Below are 16,875 nucleotides of genomic sequence, written 5' to 3' on the forward strand. Positions count from 1 at the left end.
AGGCCTCCACCCTCATGACCTAATCATCTCCCAAAGCTCTGCCTCCAAATACCATCACACTAGGGGTTAGGTTCCAACACAGGACTTGCAGGGATGGGGTGGAGGGGCGGCACAAGCGCTTGGTCTTTCACACGGGGCTAAAACAACACCAACTTATGCGGCACTCAGGTTTCACAAGCGGAACCTGCTGTATCCCCAGTGAGTCAAATACTAGGTAGACAGGCGTGTGACAAACTTGAACAAGTACTTCCACAAAAGGATGAACAAACGTAACTGAAAAATAGCCCTCAGGTCTGGCTCACAAAACAGTTCAGCTATATATTTACTTGAAAAGACTTTGTGAAATGGTGGGAGGGGAAAGGGGAAGAGGGAGAAAGGAATGACCTCACCAATGGCAAGGACTGTGGTGTTAGCAACCCACAACCTATCAATCTTAAGAAATTAGGACTCCTTGCCATCTCTGCACTATCTCATCTGCGTTTCTCTTAGTAAGGTCCACAAACCACTTCTACCTAGAATGCTTGTTACAACTGCAGATACCTGATCCTCACCCATTTTTAACAGGCCACCTCGTTAATTCTTATACATTCTACAATTTGAGACCCTAGCCCAATTGCTTTGTGGCCAGTGCTTGAATGTGGTCCATACCTGAGTCCTAAAACAGCTTAGATTCCAGACCCACATCTGAGGACTGCCCACAGCAACTTACCTGCAACCCATCACAACTAAGAAACCAGTTTTGAATGCATCAAAGCTAATGAGAAACAGTAAAACCTATAGCTCATGAATTTATGAAGTATCTGGGCACTGGAAGGAACAGGTATGACTGCAAAAATGATCCTTCTGGAATTTTCTCAGCATTTTCTAAAGTGCCAGTAAGAATATTTCTTTCATTCTCAACTTTAATTTTAGCAGTGAACTGAAATAACACTTTTTATTATGGTGAGCAGTCAGGTAAGTTCCATCGACAACTGAATTGTAGTCTTTATTAAAGTTATTTTTATAAATTTATGTCTAATAACATTAAAAGGTTGCTTTTTACTTTAACATGTGCTTTGCAAATTTATATCAGCAGTAGAAAGTGCTTCCTGTGAATAGATTTTACTCTTCAAAAATGTGACTGCATCCTTCATCTCTAGTTTTTTCATCTCCCAATTATTGACCTTACCAAAGAAAGAGGAAAATAATCAGTTTGCAAGATGACGACGTATAAAATAAAAGCTAGTTTTGAGATCCAAGGATATTAAAATAACATCAGCCAACCACTTATAATTACGCACATTTTAGAAGTTTAGTAAGACTATGTGCTAGGGTCGAAGAAAGGTCTCACAGTGAAAATTATAAAAAAACTTTAAAGGTCCTCTAAAGGGTGCAAAAGATCCTTTCTTGGGATAATCTTCCTTAGAATATAAATAATAGCCAATATGAAAAAAAAAAGTGTTACAGATTAGCCCATTAAGAGAAATGGGCCATCTTAACCTTGGTAATCCGGGCATGATCCAGTTTTGGATACTAAAGTACCATAACGAAGATTCAAATATTTACATTTCACATTATATGCAGGACCAAATGAGTGGCATTTAGATACATCCTAACATTAACATAAATATACATTTATTCGTATGGTTCTTGCTCCATACAGAGACATCTAGAGAGGCTGTTCGAGAAAAGTTGTGCTCAGAATCAAAGAAAGCATAAGGAGGGAAGAGGAAGAAGCATCCTCTTATAGTCATCCAGCATTTTCTAGTGACAAACATCCTTAACAGCCTCACAATGGCCCATGAAAACAAAGCTTTAATTAACATCTTTTCTCCTCCTGTTCAAGATAACCTAGAAACTGAATATGGTTTCATGTGTCTTAAATTAAAGAAGTACACATATTACTGACATTTTTCACTTGACAAAAATGATTAAAGTTGACTAAATGTAGCACTTATAAAACCCCAAGTAAATAATAGTATCAGCTGAGTATGAGCCAACTCACGTACCAGAAAGGTTCTTTTTCAAAGAAAACAATAACTAAAACACTTATTCCGATACTGCTGAAAATTCATCTAGTCCTAGTAACCAACTTCAACCACAACATTCCCAGCAGAAGGAACATCAGTAACTGAAGACTATTTCACTTGCATTTTTTTCTTACCAAGATCACGTGAAAACCCATTACTTTCAAATGCCGCATTTTCATAGCAAGGAATCCTCTGGGGTGGGTTGAATCCAAACAGTACGTAGATCTAGGAACACAGAGTACAGCTACTCTGAAAACAAAAACACAAAACGTGAGACTAGTTACTAACGAGATGACCATGTACAATCTTGCTGCATCCTTGTTCTTTGGAGATTTCAAAGCTGAGCTCTCCACTTACCACATTCCTCACCATTCCCTCCTGTGTTAGTCCTTCACTTCCTCATTACCTAGACTATGTAGATATTCCAGTATATGAAGACTATTTTAGGAACCACAAGCTTATAAAAATGCTTTATACAAACAGTATCCCTTAACCATCTTTAAGAATGGCTACATTCTCGATGAGGAAAATTTTCAGATATGAAAGCACCCCTTTTAGGGCTTTCCTGTGCAGAGCTAATCTCTGATCTAAACATAATTATTTATGCTACTAGAAGCACTGATGTAGATAATACCAAATGGAAGATGCTCTGCTTGTACATATTGTCTCCCAGAGACAGACACATTTAAAAACCAGAATGGGGAGACCAAATACAAAAAAGAAAACACTAAGAGATAGGCAAGACTGTTGAAAAGATAAAATGTATACGTGTAACAAAAATGTGGAAGGTGTAATTTGTCTTTCATTGTTCATGGCCTTTTGGAAAGATTAAGTTCATTGGGGGAGACAAATACATTTGTATCCTTACTGTCTTCTGTCATACTCTGGCTGTTATCTGAGATAAAGTAAGAGAAATTTCATATCTTTAAAGGAACACTGATTCCTCATTTTTTCTCGGTACTTTAGGCTGAGAGCTACTACATTATATTATCATGCCAGAACAGATGAACACCTGAAAAAGAAAAATGATCTTTCAACTGGGTCAGAGAGAAAGCCTCTTTTTGAGGGAAGATGGGTAATAAGTAGAAGGAAGATAGTGGCTGAAAAAGATGGCCAAGGAACAAGCTAGGTGGATTTAGAAAGGCGCAAAAGTTACAGAGCTGTGTATGAGTGGAGAGGGATGAGTAGATAAGAGTTTGAATCCCTACAGACTTTTTCTGTACCTCTCTCTACCATACTTATGTGCATGTGCTACAAAGCAGTAGGGGATATACGTCGCTTGGGGTCAGGATCCGCGTCTGACTCATCTTTGTGTGCCCCACAGGCCCTAACAGAGCCTTTCCACAAAGAATGACTGAACACAGGGTGTGTGCAATATGACCTGATCCAGATGCTTACAAGGCAGAATATTCTCTCAGGGAGTAGCATCAATTTCTCCCAGGAACACCCTCTGTACTGTGTGAGTCAAGGAAACTACTTCTAATTAACTTCAATATGGTTTGATCCATATACAATACAGCTTAATTAAAAAGCTAAAGTTTCTCTACCTTTAGAAAGGTTTGGCGGTAGAGAAAAATATTTTTTGGGTATTTGATTTTAGTAGAAGCCTTCATTCTTTATGATCACTACTGCATTATCTTGTCAAAAATTTACACTGCACTGATGGTTTCAATTATACTAGCATTGTTATATTGAACTGTTTAGCTTTAAAACCTGATTTTTAAAAATTGCCTGTTTCATTAAATGGACAACTCCAATCCACTGTCTTCAACCACAGTGTCCCACATTTATACCTAAGGGGTAGATTAATGGATGAGAAGTCCCTTGGTGCATTACAAGCTCTATACAAATATAAGGTCTTTGTATTGTTACCGCTATTTAACATGAAGTCTTCGAGAATTAAGATTTAAATTTAGAAAGCTCAGCAAATGCGTATGTGTAAACAACCTTTGAATATTTGTAGCAGAAGTTACCACATCCACGTCGGAAAATGGAAGCACTTGGCTCCTGTTAGCATCCATTCTGATTTCAAAATCTGAAAGAAAAAAATTGATACTAATTTTTCAAACATCGCCCCAAGTGATTTTTTGTTTGAAAAGGTATACTACCACTACCAATAATTATAATGGCAGCAGGTAAGCTATACTGAGCTTATTTACCATGTGCCAAATACTAGTCTGGATTTTATATGTATAATCTCATTTGTTGGTCACAGGAACCCTGTGAGGTGGGTACTATTATTATTGCCATTTTACAGATAAGGAAAGAGGCCGGTGAGTGCCTAACACACAGCACTAGTAAGTAGTAGAGTGAAAATCCACACCCAGCAGTCCAGCTCCAGAGCCAATGCTGTACCACACTAGACTGCTGCAGTAAACTCCTTATCTTTTGTCAGAAAAGAAGTAAAACAGAGGAAAATCATATGAAGTCCCATACCGATATAATAATTATGTGGCAACCATACACTTTTTGAGAAGCACCCTTCTCCCAGAAGGCTACTCAGCACCTCGGCAACCTTTGCATGTGGCTGTAATGGCATGGAGGGCAGCTGTGGCAGCACTAAGTGTGTGTCCTTGTGACCAGGAACATCATCAAGTTTTAGACAGGCAGCCAAAACGTGAAGCTTGTGAACGTTCCTCTCCACATCACCTTAAAAAAAAAAAAAATAAAGAGAGAAAGAAAATTATAGTTAAGAAAAATATGAATGCTACATTTAAGAAATTGTATTAATGCACCTATAATTCTGATTATTTGCTTCTTATCAGGAGGAATCTCTCTGTGTCTCCCTGGGTCCCACAGTGTGTAGGTCAGTGCCCTGATAATGTTTTAAACTTTAAAATATCTTTCAAGGTGCTTTAGCCTCAACTCTTCACTGAACAGATGGGAAAATGCTCAGGAATGTTAAAATGCCTCCTGATTAAAGGCAAAGTTGGGACTAGATTCCAGGTCTCCTGGGTTCACGGCTGCTTCCTCCATGTTAGACTGCTTGAAAAATCAGCACATGGTGTTCCTTTTCCACACTTCAACTTTGGAATTTCATATTGTTGTTTTTAAAAGGATTTAAAATACTCTATTCCCAGATAATCATCAAATTTTACACATCTAGCCTGATATTGCTTCTCCTTATTTAATAGTAAAGACTGAAAGACAACAATTAATTTGGTTCCAAGAGTAAATAAATTCACTACTTTGGTAACTATTTGGTTTCTTGATCTAACGGCTGTGCCCTCATTACAGGCCATGAGTGACAAAGTGTTTATAGCTGCAAAAGTTGACTTAACTTGGCTTCAAACGTGACACATAAGGATTAGCAGTACAAACAACTCTGATCAAGGCATAAAGAACAACCTGAACATTTAGCCTTTGCACAAGTACATGAAGTGTAAATAAAAAGAACAAGGACGCTGTGTTTCTTATTCTTGCCGTCTATGGGCAGGATCTGTCACTAAAGGAGCCTCCACCGGTTTGCTGGTTTGAAGCACGGCCCTTTGACTTCACCATCATTGGTCCTTTCATCAGGAGCACCCGCTCCACACGTTTTAACTAACACTGCGGCAACTGAGACCCCAATCTGAATCACCTGGTAGCCTGGCGGTACTGCTTTATTTTAGTCACCACCGTGCACTGACATCCTACCTGACGTCAGCAGATCATGGATGATGTCCTTTTGAAGAAGCTGATTAATAGGGGCCAGGGGAAAATGGTTCATCAAGCAAAACGAACACACAGCATTCAACAGGTTTTCAGAAGAGATGTGGTGAAGACTACCAGTCAGAGCACTAGCCATAACTTCTAGGAACCTACAGGGGCAGAAAGGAGAGTCAGCTTTCAAATATGAAGAGTAGACAAGGTCATGGTAGAGCTAGTGAGGTGTCAGAACTGATAGCTTTAAGGGGATAAAACAATCAGGCTTGCAATAAGTCTTCACACATCTTTCAGGTCGGTGACTATCTCATAATAAATACATACACTCAATAAATATTAGCTACTACTATATGTCTTACACAGGGCAAATGTTTATAAGCTTTAACTCATTTAATTCCTATTCAAACTCTGTGGGATAGGTATCATTATTTTCTTCATAATAAAGATGAGTAAACAGGCTAAGCAGGGTCAACTAACTTGTCCAAGAACACACAGCCAGGAAATAGCAGAGACAGCACTGGAATCCAAGTTGTCAGGGTCCAAAGGCTTTTAACCATTGTGCTAGATTTTTTATCAAGAGTAAGTCTTTAAGACCTGGAACTCCACTGCAGTTTTATAATCAATTACAATTCTCTAGCTATTAATACTCTGAGTTAAAAGAACTGCTAGCCTAATCCTACCACACAAGCTAATGTTACGCAGTATAACAAAGCAGCTAAGCACAGAGGAAGAGAGGAAAGATCAAAATTAGGTAAGGTCACGTGTGCAGCGTGGCACCCCTGATAAACGGCACAGATACGCTTTGAACCCAGATCAATTTGACTCTTAGGGCATAAGCTATATATCATTATATAAGAAAAAAGGAAGTATTGATACTTGCAAAGTACTGTGATAGTGTACAGGAAAGAAAGTAGATAGGGTAGCTTTGGGGATAAGGAGAATTTCAGTTAAGTGGAAAAGATGGCAAAAGGGAAGACCACTTGAAACTAACCCCTGAAAGTACATGCCATTCATGCTGTAATAACTAGCGAGGCTGGGGCACAGGCAGAGATGCCCATAGCAGGGCAAGTATGCCCTGAAGTAAGCCCTTGGTACCAATGAGCCATAAAGGGAAATGTCTGAGATCAACTGGGAGGTCCCGTGAGGAGCAGACAGCCGAGTGAGGAACGCTGTGACAGGCTAAGCAGGACTGCTAACAGGTCCTAGAGACAACAGTGAGGCAACACTTACTAAAGGGAGAACTGATGGAGTTTGGAGTATGCAGCAAGAAACAGCGGGGCTGCAGAGGACTGATCTGGAGCCCAGCGGTAATCACCTCCCCAGTCTCCTCGCATCCCACTTCTTATGCTGTTACCTCATGCTTCAGCGACACCAAAATCTGTGTCATTCCCCGCACGTACTCTGCTGTTGCTTTCCTTCCTGACCTGAATACGGAGCCCCTTCTACTCAGAATGGTATTTCCATCGTTAACTGCTCTCTCTCCATCTTTCAAGATCTGCTCAGGTACCAACTCCTCCAGGCAGGATGCTTGGCACCCACGTTGACCCCCCACTTCGCCAGGCTAGCATCCTGGTACATCCCTCCTCTATTCCTATATACACTGTATAAAACTCTATCACTCCAATGTTCATGCTGTATTTAACTGCAGAAAGGATTATGTCTCATTCATTTTTGTCTTAAGTACCTGAGTGCTTGGTACAAGTTTTCCAACTAAATGAACAAATAAACTTAGATGAGGAGGAGGAGAATGTTAATGGAAAAGGAAGAATCAAGAATAATGAGCTAAAAACTCACCAAGTTGTATACATTGAATATGCACAGCATTTTACATGTTGTTATTCATACCTCGATAAAGTGGTTTAAAAAGCTCTAGGGCGCTTTTCAATTATGGAGCAGAGACAGGCTTATTGACAAATAATTGCAGCTATGTGTCAAGGCTCCACCAAAGAGTTATATAAGACATGACAAGCACAGGGGCTGTGATGGAGACAATTAAGGGAAGGCACATGACAAAGCTATGTAAGACATGACAAGCACAGGGGTTCTGATGGAGACAATTAAGGGAAGGCACATGACATGCAGTATGAACTGAGTCTCACAACAGTGGAGAGCACAGTGGGCAGCTGCTTTTCTTGGCCCAGCACTTCTTTGATTACCTGCCCCAAAGAAATGGGCATGTGACCCAAACTTGTTCGATCAGATTTTCTCTTTTGGAAATCTGAATCTTGAGGGAAAACCACAGGGACAAAAGGCTGTTGGAGTCAAGCTACTCGATGGCAAAAAGATGACCAGTGAACCTTGCCACTGAGACCCTCAGAACTGCCCTAGTTTATTCCTCCAAGGCCTCTCTGACTGACACTCTAGTTTTTTTTTTTTAATCTAACAATTACTGTGTCTGGCATTGCCTTAAGAACCTGACACAGATTAACTCATTTAATCCTCATAACAACCCAATACGATTAGAAATAACTCTTTATTTCTCATCCCCATTTTAACAGATGAAGAAACTGAGGCACAGATAAGTAACTTGCCAAAGTTAAGTAGCTAATGAATCGCAGAGCTAAGATTCAAACCTAAGCAAGGTGTCTCCAGGGTCTGCGCTTTTAATCACTCTTCTAACAAATGACATGGTATATGCGTTTCTGGTTTTTAATGAAACTTAGAACTGACCCAGAGAGGAAGGAAAGATGTTCTGGGTGGAAAGAAGATGAAAGAGCACAGCATGTTTGAGGAATTGCTGTGTTTAATAGTAGAAATGCACGGTTGTGGTTAAAATGAAAAGAATAGAAAGCAGTAGTTTGGGACCAAATGAAGAGTTAGGGTCAAAACTAAACTATAAACTCAGGAGCTGAGGGAATAAGCTGGGGGAGAGTTTGAAATGAAAACTCCTATGCTGAATTACCAAATATATTGCAAAGAACAAAGAAACTGGCAAAAGCAAAGCACATATCTTTAGCAAAGATAAAATAAAATTCTGTTTAACTTCATAAATAAGGAATATTATGTTTTATTTCTGGACATGGATGAAGGCCATGGATGGGTTCGCATGTAAGAATTCATTAAGCTTCGTAATCTTTTCTATAAATACGATATGTGGCAATAAAAAAGTAAAAAAAGAACAAGTACATACTCGTGAGTCCAGCATTTGTGGAAGTGACTGAGAGAAGAATACACATGAAGAATAGAGACAAGGCTTTTCACGTTTAGGAAGCCAGGTTCATCTGCTGCTTTCTTCATAAACAAGTCCATCAAACTAACAGGTCGAAAGCCAACGTTTTCAAATAAGATGAGGAGAAAAAGAACCTAAAAAAAGAAAGAATTGAGGGAAAACTTCTTAAGAATTACAGTACGCTATTAGCAATCTTTTAGATCTCAAAATATGTAAACCGCAATAGAATTGTCCTGACTGACCAAATATTCCCTTAAAGGAACAGTTATCTTTTCCTTACAAAATCTCTTCCAGTTATTCTTGAATCAGAGTATCGAGTTAACAATCAACCTCTTTTTATAAGCTGAGAACCAGAGCACAGAACGGTTTCCATATTTCCATCTCATTTAAAACACTTTCCTATACGCTTTTCATACAACAGCTCTGAAAATTACCTTTAAATATACCTCTTCTGAAGTTTTTCAAAATGACCAAGCCAATTTTGAACTGCTCTCCCTTCCAAACCTAGACACTTCCTAGATTCTAAGAGATAACTCAAAAATTTCTATGTTCAGTACTAATTTCTATAACTGAGAATAGAGCTGAAATACGATGATTAAATGTTCCAGTTCACCTCTCATTTCCCTCTTAGTCTTTCTCACAATAAGTACTTCTCTTTCCAAAACAATTTCCATACTAAAGTCAACCTCACCCTCCAAAGTGAACTAAACCAGTGACCTAACATGGTTACCACTACTTAACTACAAAAAGAAGTTTTTACCACCTGCTTCATTTAGATGTTTAATTATTAACACATGCCCTGAATTAAAAGGCTCTTACTCTGGAAGAAACAAGCAAACTTTCCATAAATAGAAAACACACATGATCATTAAGTAATGACAGTTTATTCTTCAAAAAGCATAAGCCTCTCACATCACCTATCTCCATTATTCTAAATCTAATAAAGGAAAAGTAGAAAGACAGAAATAATCCTTAGTATCCAACCAAAGTACCATACAACCTTTTGAAAAACAAATAGAAAAACAAACTTTGGACAATATAATTTTTGTTTTGGAGAGAAAGATGGTCCAGACATTGAATAATATATTAATAGGTAACCCCCAGACAAAAATTATAAGGAGCTAATTTTTCAAGCCGATTTAGCATTGGAATATTTTGGAATCTAAACCACTTTAAAATGATAGAGAAGTTATTTCCAATGCTAAATAAATTAATACGTTTCTTGAAAGTTTCTGAGGCTTACTCTAAACTGTTAACATACTTACTTTTTTCAACTTCCAGATGTCAAAAGTTGTAGCCACATAATCTGCTATTCCCTTAAAAAGATCTATATTGAAGTATTGGAGGTCTCTGCAAGACTGCAATATGCTGATCAATATTCTAAAGGGACACCCATGGATATTACCTTTAAGAATGAGTTAGAGAAACAAGAATCACCAGATGGTTTTGACTGTAGGATCCAAGATACTATATACACAGTACTTTTGTTTCTTTAGAAAAAATAGCACTATATTTTGTTAAAAAAAACAAACACTATAGGCAAAAATAAAATTTAGATCTAACTATATCATCAGATATTTTTCATATAACAGCAAAGTTGTTAAAACAAACAAAACAAATACAGTCCAGAACAGATCGGATGCTACAAATCATATAAGAAAAATTCCCCTTACTTGTGACTATCTTACTGCACTCATTCAAAAGGATAATGGAGCGGTGATTCATGGCGGCCAGTACTGCAAACATGCGCTGGCTATTCAAAACAGAAAATTGGTCTAACTCTTTCAAGGCTTTCATCTAAAGAAAAGTAAACTTAAATTTAATTTATCATTTGTGGCAAAATAAATTAAACTCCTATATTTAAATAAAAAAGGATAAAGTTTGAGCAAAATGACTCGGACAAACAGATATATAGATAAATATACGTAAATATATATACAGATAAAAATAAATCTATTTCTATTATTTCACTTTAGCAAAGTTACATACAAAAGCATAATGTCCTCCTAATAAACTGACTTTAGGAGGTGATAGCAAATCACAAGAAATATTTTTTTCAAATTTTACCCAACAGAGAAAATTCAGAAGGTATTTACCTCCAATTTCCTTTTAAGACCAATCGGTGCATCTTTTCCAATACATTTCATTACAGTTTGTAATGTGAAGACACGTTCTATTTTCCAAACTTGCTGATCAACTAGCATCCTGTCATCAAACACAATAAATACCACAGTCCTAGGATCTTAAAGCCAGGTGAGAAATCGTAAAAGTCATTGGGTCCAAGCTTCTACTTCTAGGCAAGGAATATGAAGCCCAAAGAAATGATCTACCTGCCCAAGAGTGCAAATAGTGAAAGCTCCAGGACCAGCCTAGTATTGTTTTCTCTCACATTATTTTGCTATCTTTATGCATGAACAAATTTCAGGAGATTATACTAAGACATCCTAATGCATAGTCAATGAAAAAGGGAATTAAAAATTATTCTCATCAACCTATGACATTAGATTAGGTGCATCAATTTTATAAGTTGTAAAACAACCTCCTTTTCAAGCTGGGCCAGTGTCATGTGACCTCCACATAGTACCCAATTAAACATTATGAACTGAGTACATGTCAGTTATCCCCCAGCCCACATCAGTACTATGTTTTAAGATAATTTTAGATTTTAATGTTACCCACGCCTTTTATTTTATGGTGGACCCTGAAAGAAGCATTATTTCCAGCTTTACCTGATCCAGAGTCACTATTTTAAGTTTAATAAGGTATTAAAGACCATAACTACTAACAAAGCCTTCCATGCCCCCACTCCAAAAAAGGGAGCTCAACTTTCATCTTCGTTTTTGATTTAAGAGAAACAGAGAAAGGCACCTGAAGAAAGGGTAACAGAGTTCTCACCGCAATCCTGCTCGAAGAACATCCACATTCTTGCATGGCTCCATTGCCTCTAAGATACTTGACAAAACTGAAAGACATTTCTCATCACACTCATTGATACGTTCCTATTGAAATATAATTACAAAAATACCACAGGTGATGAGCTCATAGTGGACTATCTCACCCAAGCAAAACCACTGAACTGATGCTTTCAGCTAAAGGATTAAGTATCAAACCAATAACTCAGAGTCAGTCCACAATAAACAGCATCTTTGGAAAACAAGATGTCATATGTAAGTGAATCTTCCAAATAACTGATACATTCTTTTATGTATCAACCATTTTTTTACATTCTCCATTATCACTGAAAATGATTTGCTATTGATTACCTTCCTCCCCTTCTGAAATAACTTTTATCAAACATTATTTTTACCTCTTCTTGAGACCCAAAGCCATCATGATGACAAGTGCAGTAATATTAGAGCTACAGGACAATTTTCCTACCCCTAAAGAATTTTACAGAGCTGCGCTTACAATTTCCCTATATCCTTTCCTGGGTATCAAACTGCAACCTCAGTTGTGAACCTTCTGATTCACATCTGCTGTCACATTTTACCACCACTACCTGGATCTCAAGAGGAGCCCAGGCTCCATGGATCCTTCTTTCAAATCCTCTGAATTAGGGTACTAATTTAGGTTCTAGAAATGGCCTAATTTAGAAAACGAATAGTAACAACACAGCTTACCTAGTGCTCTACAATTTAATCACAACTAGCTTATACACCTCACAAGAGTACTTGTGATCACATCTGAAAGATGTAAGCTCTTTTGCTAAAATTACAATACACGGCGAACTAGTCACAGAGTCTCAAGTCAGAACCAGATTATGATAAGAAATAGATACTGCTGGAAGGAAAAAAGGTCTCATTCCCATGAGAGGGTTTCCATTAACAATTTATAGCATTCCATCAATACCTACTGTGAAAGAAAAGACCACTTGGCTATGTGTTTGAAGGGCAAACTTCACTGATGACATATTTCATCCCTAGCTAAAATGTCTTCGCAACGTTCCAACATGTTAGTGAGATACGATTAAACGTACAGTTAACCTGACCCCAAATATCCACTGTCCATTCCTCACCAATGCAGATACTATGCTGATATGAATACCTGTCCAAAATTCATTTAGAGCATCACTGACCAGGTAGAGCGACTTACTGTAATCACTTTTAAATAACTATATAGGGAACACAGTCTACCAAAAAACACGGATGTTCTGCGGTTTAAACACTCACACACGACACACAAATTAGTTCCTGGGCGAGAACACGGAAATCATAGTAATGTAAAAAGTTAAAAACTCTCATATACCTATGAACCCAATTCTTGAATTCTATAGTAGGATAGGATATATATCAGATCATCCTCAGGAAACTCCTGTCTTCAAAAAAAATTATTTAATTATGATCATTGAGTTCAGAAGTCTGAAGAGTCCACTCTTAAAAGGTAAATGATTACTTTCATGAACTCATCTTTTCCTCAGCCAATATGGCATCATTTCAGTGACATCAAACAGGACACTGACTCCTTTGTTTGAAACTAAAATTGGCTCCTTCCTCCATTCCACTTCCCACTCCCACAGTAATCTAAATACAAATTGGAGCACGTTGATGACCTCTGCTTAAAATATTTCACTGGATCCCCATTGCCTACAGGATAAATCCGAACTCCTTAGCCAGGCAGAAAAGGCTCTTCACGATTCATCCCCTTTTTCCCCAACCTCATGCCTTGCCATGACACCCAACCCCTCCTCCTTGACAACCACAGACACAATTTCCTCTCCATTCCCTCAAACTCACAACCCCAGTATTCTGTACCTCCAGCCACAATGAACTACTTTCAGCTCCGCAAACTATTCTCCAGGATTTGAACATATAGTCTTCTCTGCTTGAAACACCATCCCCTTCGCTATCCATCTTCTAAGTGCTGGCCATTTCTTGGACTCAGCTTAGCCATCATCTCCTACTGGGCTTGAATTTTAGCTCTACTATGTCGAGGTATTTCTTCATTCACGCAGCAAATATTTATCAAGTACCTACAGATAGCGACACTAACAGGTATGTGACCTTGGGCAAGTTATTTAACTGCTCTAAGCTTAAATTTCCTAATCGGTAAGATGAAAGTAGCAATACCTACTTTTAAAAACTACACTGAGAATTACATGAGACAATCCTCTTTTCAAACTTTGTACCTATCACTGCTTCAAACAGTAATCCTGTATCCTCCTCTCCCATCACCTCTTCCCATCATGAAGGCGTACTCCTGACTAGGTTTGAAGCCCTTGTAATGCACTCTCTATATTTTTCTTTCATTGCACTGAAAGCTCTACGTGGCCGTTATTTTGTAACTGTATTCCCTATGCTCAGCACCATGCCTACAACACAGTAAATGTATGACTCATCAGATGAACATTGGTTATTTTTGTAATGACCTACAAAATATCTGTTGTCCCCTCTAGGTTATAAGGGCAGGGATCATGTCTTCTATGTCTTTACATCCCTAGTGACAAGTCTAGTAACTGATACATAGTTGACACCCAATAAATATTTACTGTATGAATAAATCAATCCAGTAGCTGTGTGACTTTAGCCAAGTTAACATCACTAAATCTCTTTCCTCATCTGCTAAACTGAGGTAGCATCAACCTTACAGGACTATTGTGAAGATTAAATAAGACAACACAAGAAAAAGGTATAGGTAGTCAATAAATACTAGTTCCCTTCCCTTCTCTCCTTCTTTCAACTACCCAACCTTTCCTTGTATATTTTGTACCTCTCCCCATTTTAGCTTATTCACTATTACTCAACTCCAGAGAAGAAAAATGGGGCAAGCTTTCATAAATTTCTACAGCAAAAAGATCTGGCTAACTTAAGGACTCTAAATCATATAATATCTATGCAGAAACAAATACAAACTACCATCCCAAAGGTAAGTTTCTTTCAAGGAGGCTACATGTCTACGTCCCATCATTCTTTCAAGATATGCTAAACCAAGTAAAAGTATATTTAAGGCTCCTTTTGATTTTACCTGGACCACCCTCAGCAAAGTCTGTACGAGTAGCGTATTCTGAGGGATCCCGAGCTTCACCATAGCATGAAGACTGAACAGCAGGTTGTCGTAGTGCATGATCTTGGCTTCTCTCATAATTTGTTCACACAGCTGGCTAAACATAGGGTGGTTAAACATCAATTGTTTTTCAAAGCGCTTCTGGTCATCAGACATCCGTTTGGCAATTGTCCACATTGCTGAGAAATAGTTACTACTAGGAAATGTAGGTGCTTTTGAAAATATATCTAACACTTCACTCAGGGAATTACACTCCTGAGACAGTTTTCTACAGTTGATCGGGGTTGGTTTTGTTCTCTTGGTGAGAACATCTTCATTGGAAGGCTCATGATGAAAGTTTTTCTTCAATCCATTATCAGAGACAAAGTGTTTTGAGTTAAAGGACAGCCTTCTAGGACAAAGTAGTCTGTCAACTGTAAGGACTGTTGCAGTGCTTATGCCCTTTGTTTGAAAGCCATCACCTCCTGATTTAAAAATTAAGGCATCCTGAAAGAGATATCTAATAGATGACTGCATTCTATTATCAAAGTTACTTAAGAGCTTTCTTGGGTTCCAGTTTGAATAAACAATTTTTGGTCTGCAAAATCCCGAAGGATACAGCCTCACAGTTCTGCCTGTTGGAACTAAAGTACTGAATTGTCTGAGGTTCCATAAAAAGGAACCTGCTCTGTTATTCATTTTCCTAGCCACTGAAACACTTTCAAATGGCTTTAAAGTTGTCAAGATCACACACACACGTCGCTTCTAAATACGAAAGAAAACACATGCCGTCGCTTTCCTGCAGGGGAAGGGGTTATAAGAGAAATAAAAATTAAAGCAAAACTTCTACTTAAAAATATCAAATGCATTTAACAGAGACTAAAGTGAGAACCTAGGGAGACATTAAGATTTCCGTTAAAAAGGTAAAACCATGTTAGCAATATGGGCTTTCCCCATTTCTACCACAATGTGTATATACACAGTCTTAAAGGTGCAAGGCTACTTTGGAAGTAATCGTTGTACAAATAAGGTATTAAAAAAATAAAAAAGGAAGTGGATTTCTGACGGAAAAGTTTTCCTGCTTTCTTTGCAGTAAGGCATTTTATGTTACCACTGCCTTGAAGATGTCGTCAATGAAAAACAAGGGTTTAACTTTGATGGATACTTTTTAACACAAGAATTTAACTACAGGTAAACACGAACTGTTAAGAATAAGGACTTGGACAAGTAGAACGGCTCAGAAGAAGCAGCAAACTAAAGTGATGCACGTGGCCTGCGCTTGTCTGGAGATAACAACCAGTCTCACCAGGTCTCAGAACCGGTGTCAGGGGTCCGTCCTTCCGGAGCTGGACCTCTTAGTATTAACCCACCTCCCTAAACTTACTTCCCGGGCAACTCCTGAGACCTTTCTCTGAAAGGCGAGAATTCTAAAGCGTAGTACGACCACCTGTTCCACCTATGCTCGTCCTCTACTCACCTTAATTCAGAGCCCCCTGGTTACACAGAGGCGCGGCCATACAGCTTCCCCGCGAGCTGAGCGTATCGCGAGATTTTACGGATCCTTCATAGGTCAAAAAGTGTTATGTTCGCGGGAGGTTGGAAATAGTTTACTTGGAGTGAAGAAAGCCTACCGAAAAACGGACTAGTTTTTCTTAGCTGCAGGGAATAGGCACGGGGGAGACCACAGAGCTTTTAATGACAGTGTATAACTGTGTACCCCAACACGCAACCTCTCCAGCTGGGCGCCAGAGCCCGCGCTCAGCTTCAGAGTGCGCCTGCGCCCAGTCCCGAGCGGCGTGGTTGCCTAGAAACGGTGGCGCAGCGGTTCAAGCCCGCGGGTCCTGGCTTCACCATGGCCAAATTCGTACTCGCTGGTGAGTGATCCCCGCGTCCGCCCGCAGATCGCTCAAAACACCGACAGCTACTCTGCTCCTATGACCGCTTGCCGGTGATCTTCTTAACTGGCCTATGTTCTAGCAACTTCAGCCTCTATATGGACCACCCAGGCTTTATTATGCTTTCATTCAAAAATGTATGTTGGGCAGTGACTATACAAAGCACTGCTGGACACAG

The 16,875-nt window shown here is 38.8% G+C and overlaps 1 protein-coding gene across 4 annotated transcripts; it reads right to left on the reverse strand.

The window, feature by feature from the left end:
- Nucleotides 1–931: 931 nt before the first annotated feature.
- Nucleotides 932–16,378, reverse strand: FASTKD2 (FASTK mitochondrial RNA regulator 2). 4 transcript variants are annotated; one of them, XM_022567518.3, is made up of 12 exons: nt 16,280–16,378; nt 14,785–15,601; nt 11,719–11,822; nt 10,920–11,028; nt 10,497–10,620; nt 10,089–10,228; nt 8,785–8,957; nt 5,646–5,809; nt 4,446–4,658; nt 3,957–4,044; nt 2,144–2,258; nt 932–1,163 (listed from the first exon to the last, which is right to left on the reverse strand). In XM_022567518.3, the coding sequence occupies exons 2-12, from the start codon at nt 15,499–15,501 to the stop codon at nt 1,044–1,046; spliced, it is 2,067 nt and encodes a 688-aa protein (XP_022423226.2). In that variant the 5' UTR covers nt 15,502–15,601; nt 16,280–16,378; the 3' UTR covers nt 932–1,043. The 4 variants fall into 4 exon arrangements, with proteins under 4 accessions (XP_022423226.2, XP_089772593.1, XP_089772594.1 ...); XM_089916467.1 differs by lacking the exon at nt 16,280–16,378 and having other exon boundaries at nt 14,785–16,273; XM_030760431.2 differs by lacking the exon at nt 932–1,163 and having other exon boundaries at nt 2,150–2,258; nt 4,474–4,658.
- Between the last annotated feature and the right edge of the window lie 497 nt (nt 16,379–16,875).

Source organism: Delphinapterus leucas, chromosome 8 (assembly GCF_059928025.1).
Source record: "Delphinapterus leucas isolate spDelLeu-1000000601 "Yukka" chromosome 8, BTC_Dleu_Yukka2, whole genome shotgun sequence".
Lineage (NCBI taxonomy): Eukaryota > Metazoa > Chordata > Mammalia > Artiodactyla > Monodontidae > Delphinapterus > Delphinapterus leucas.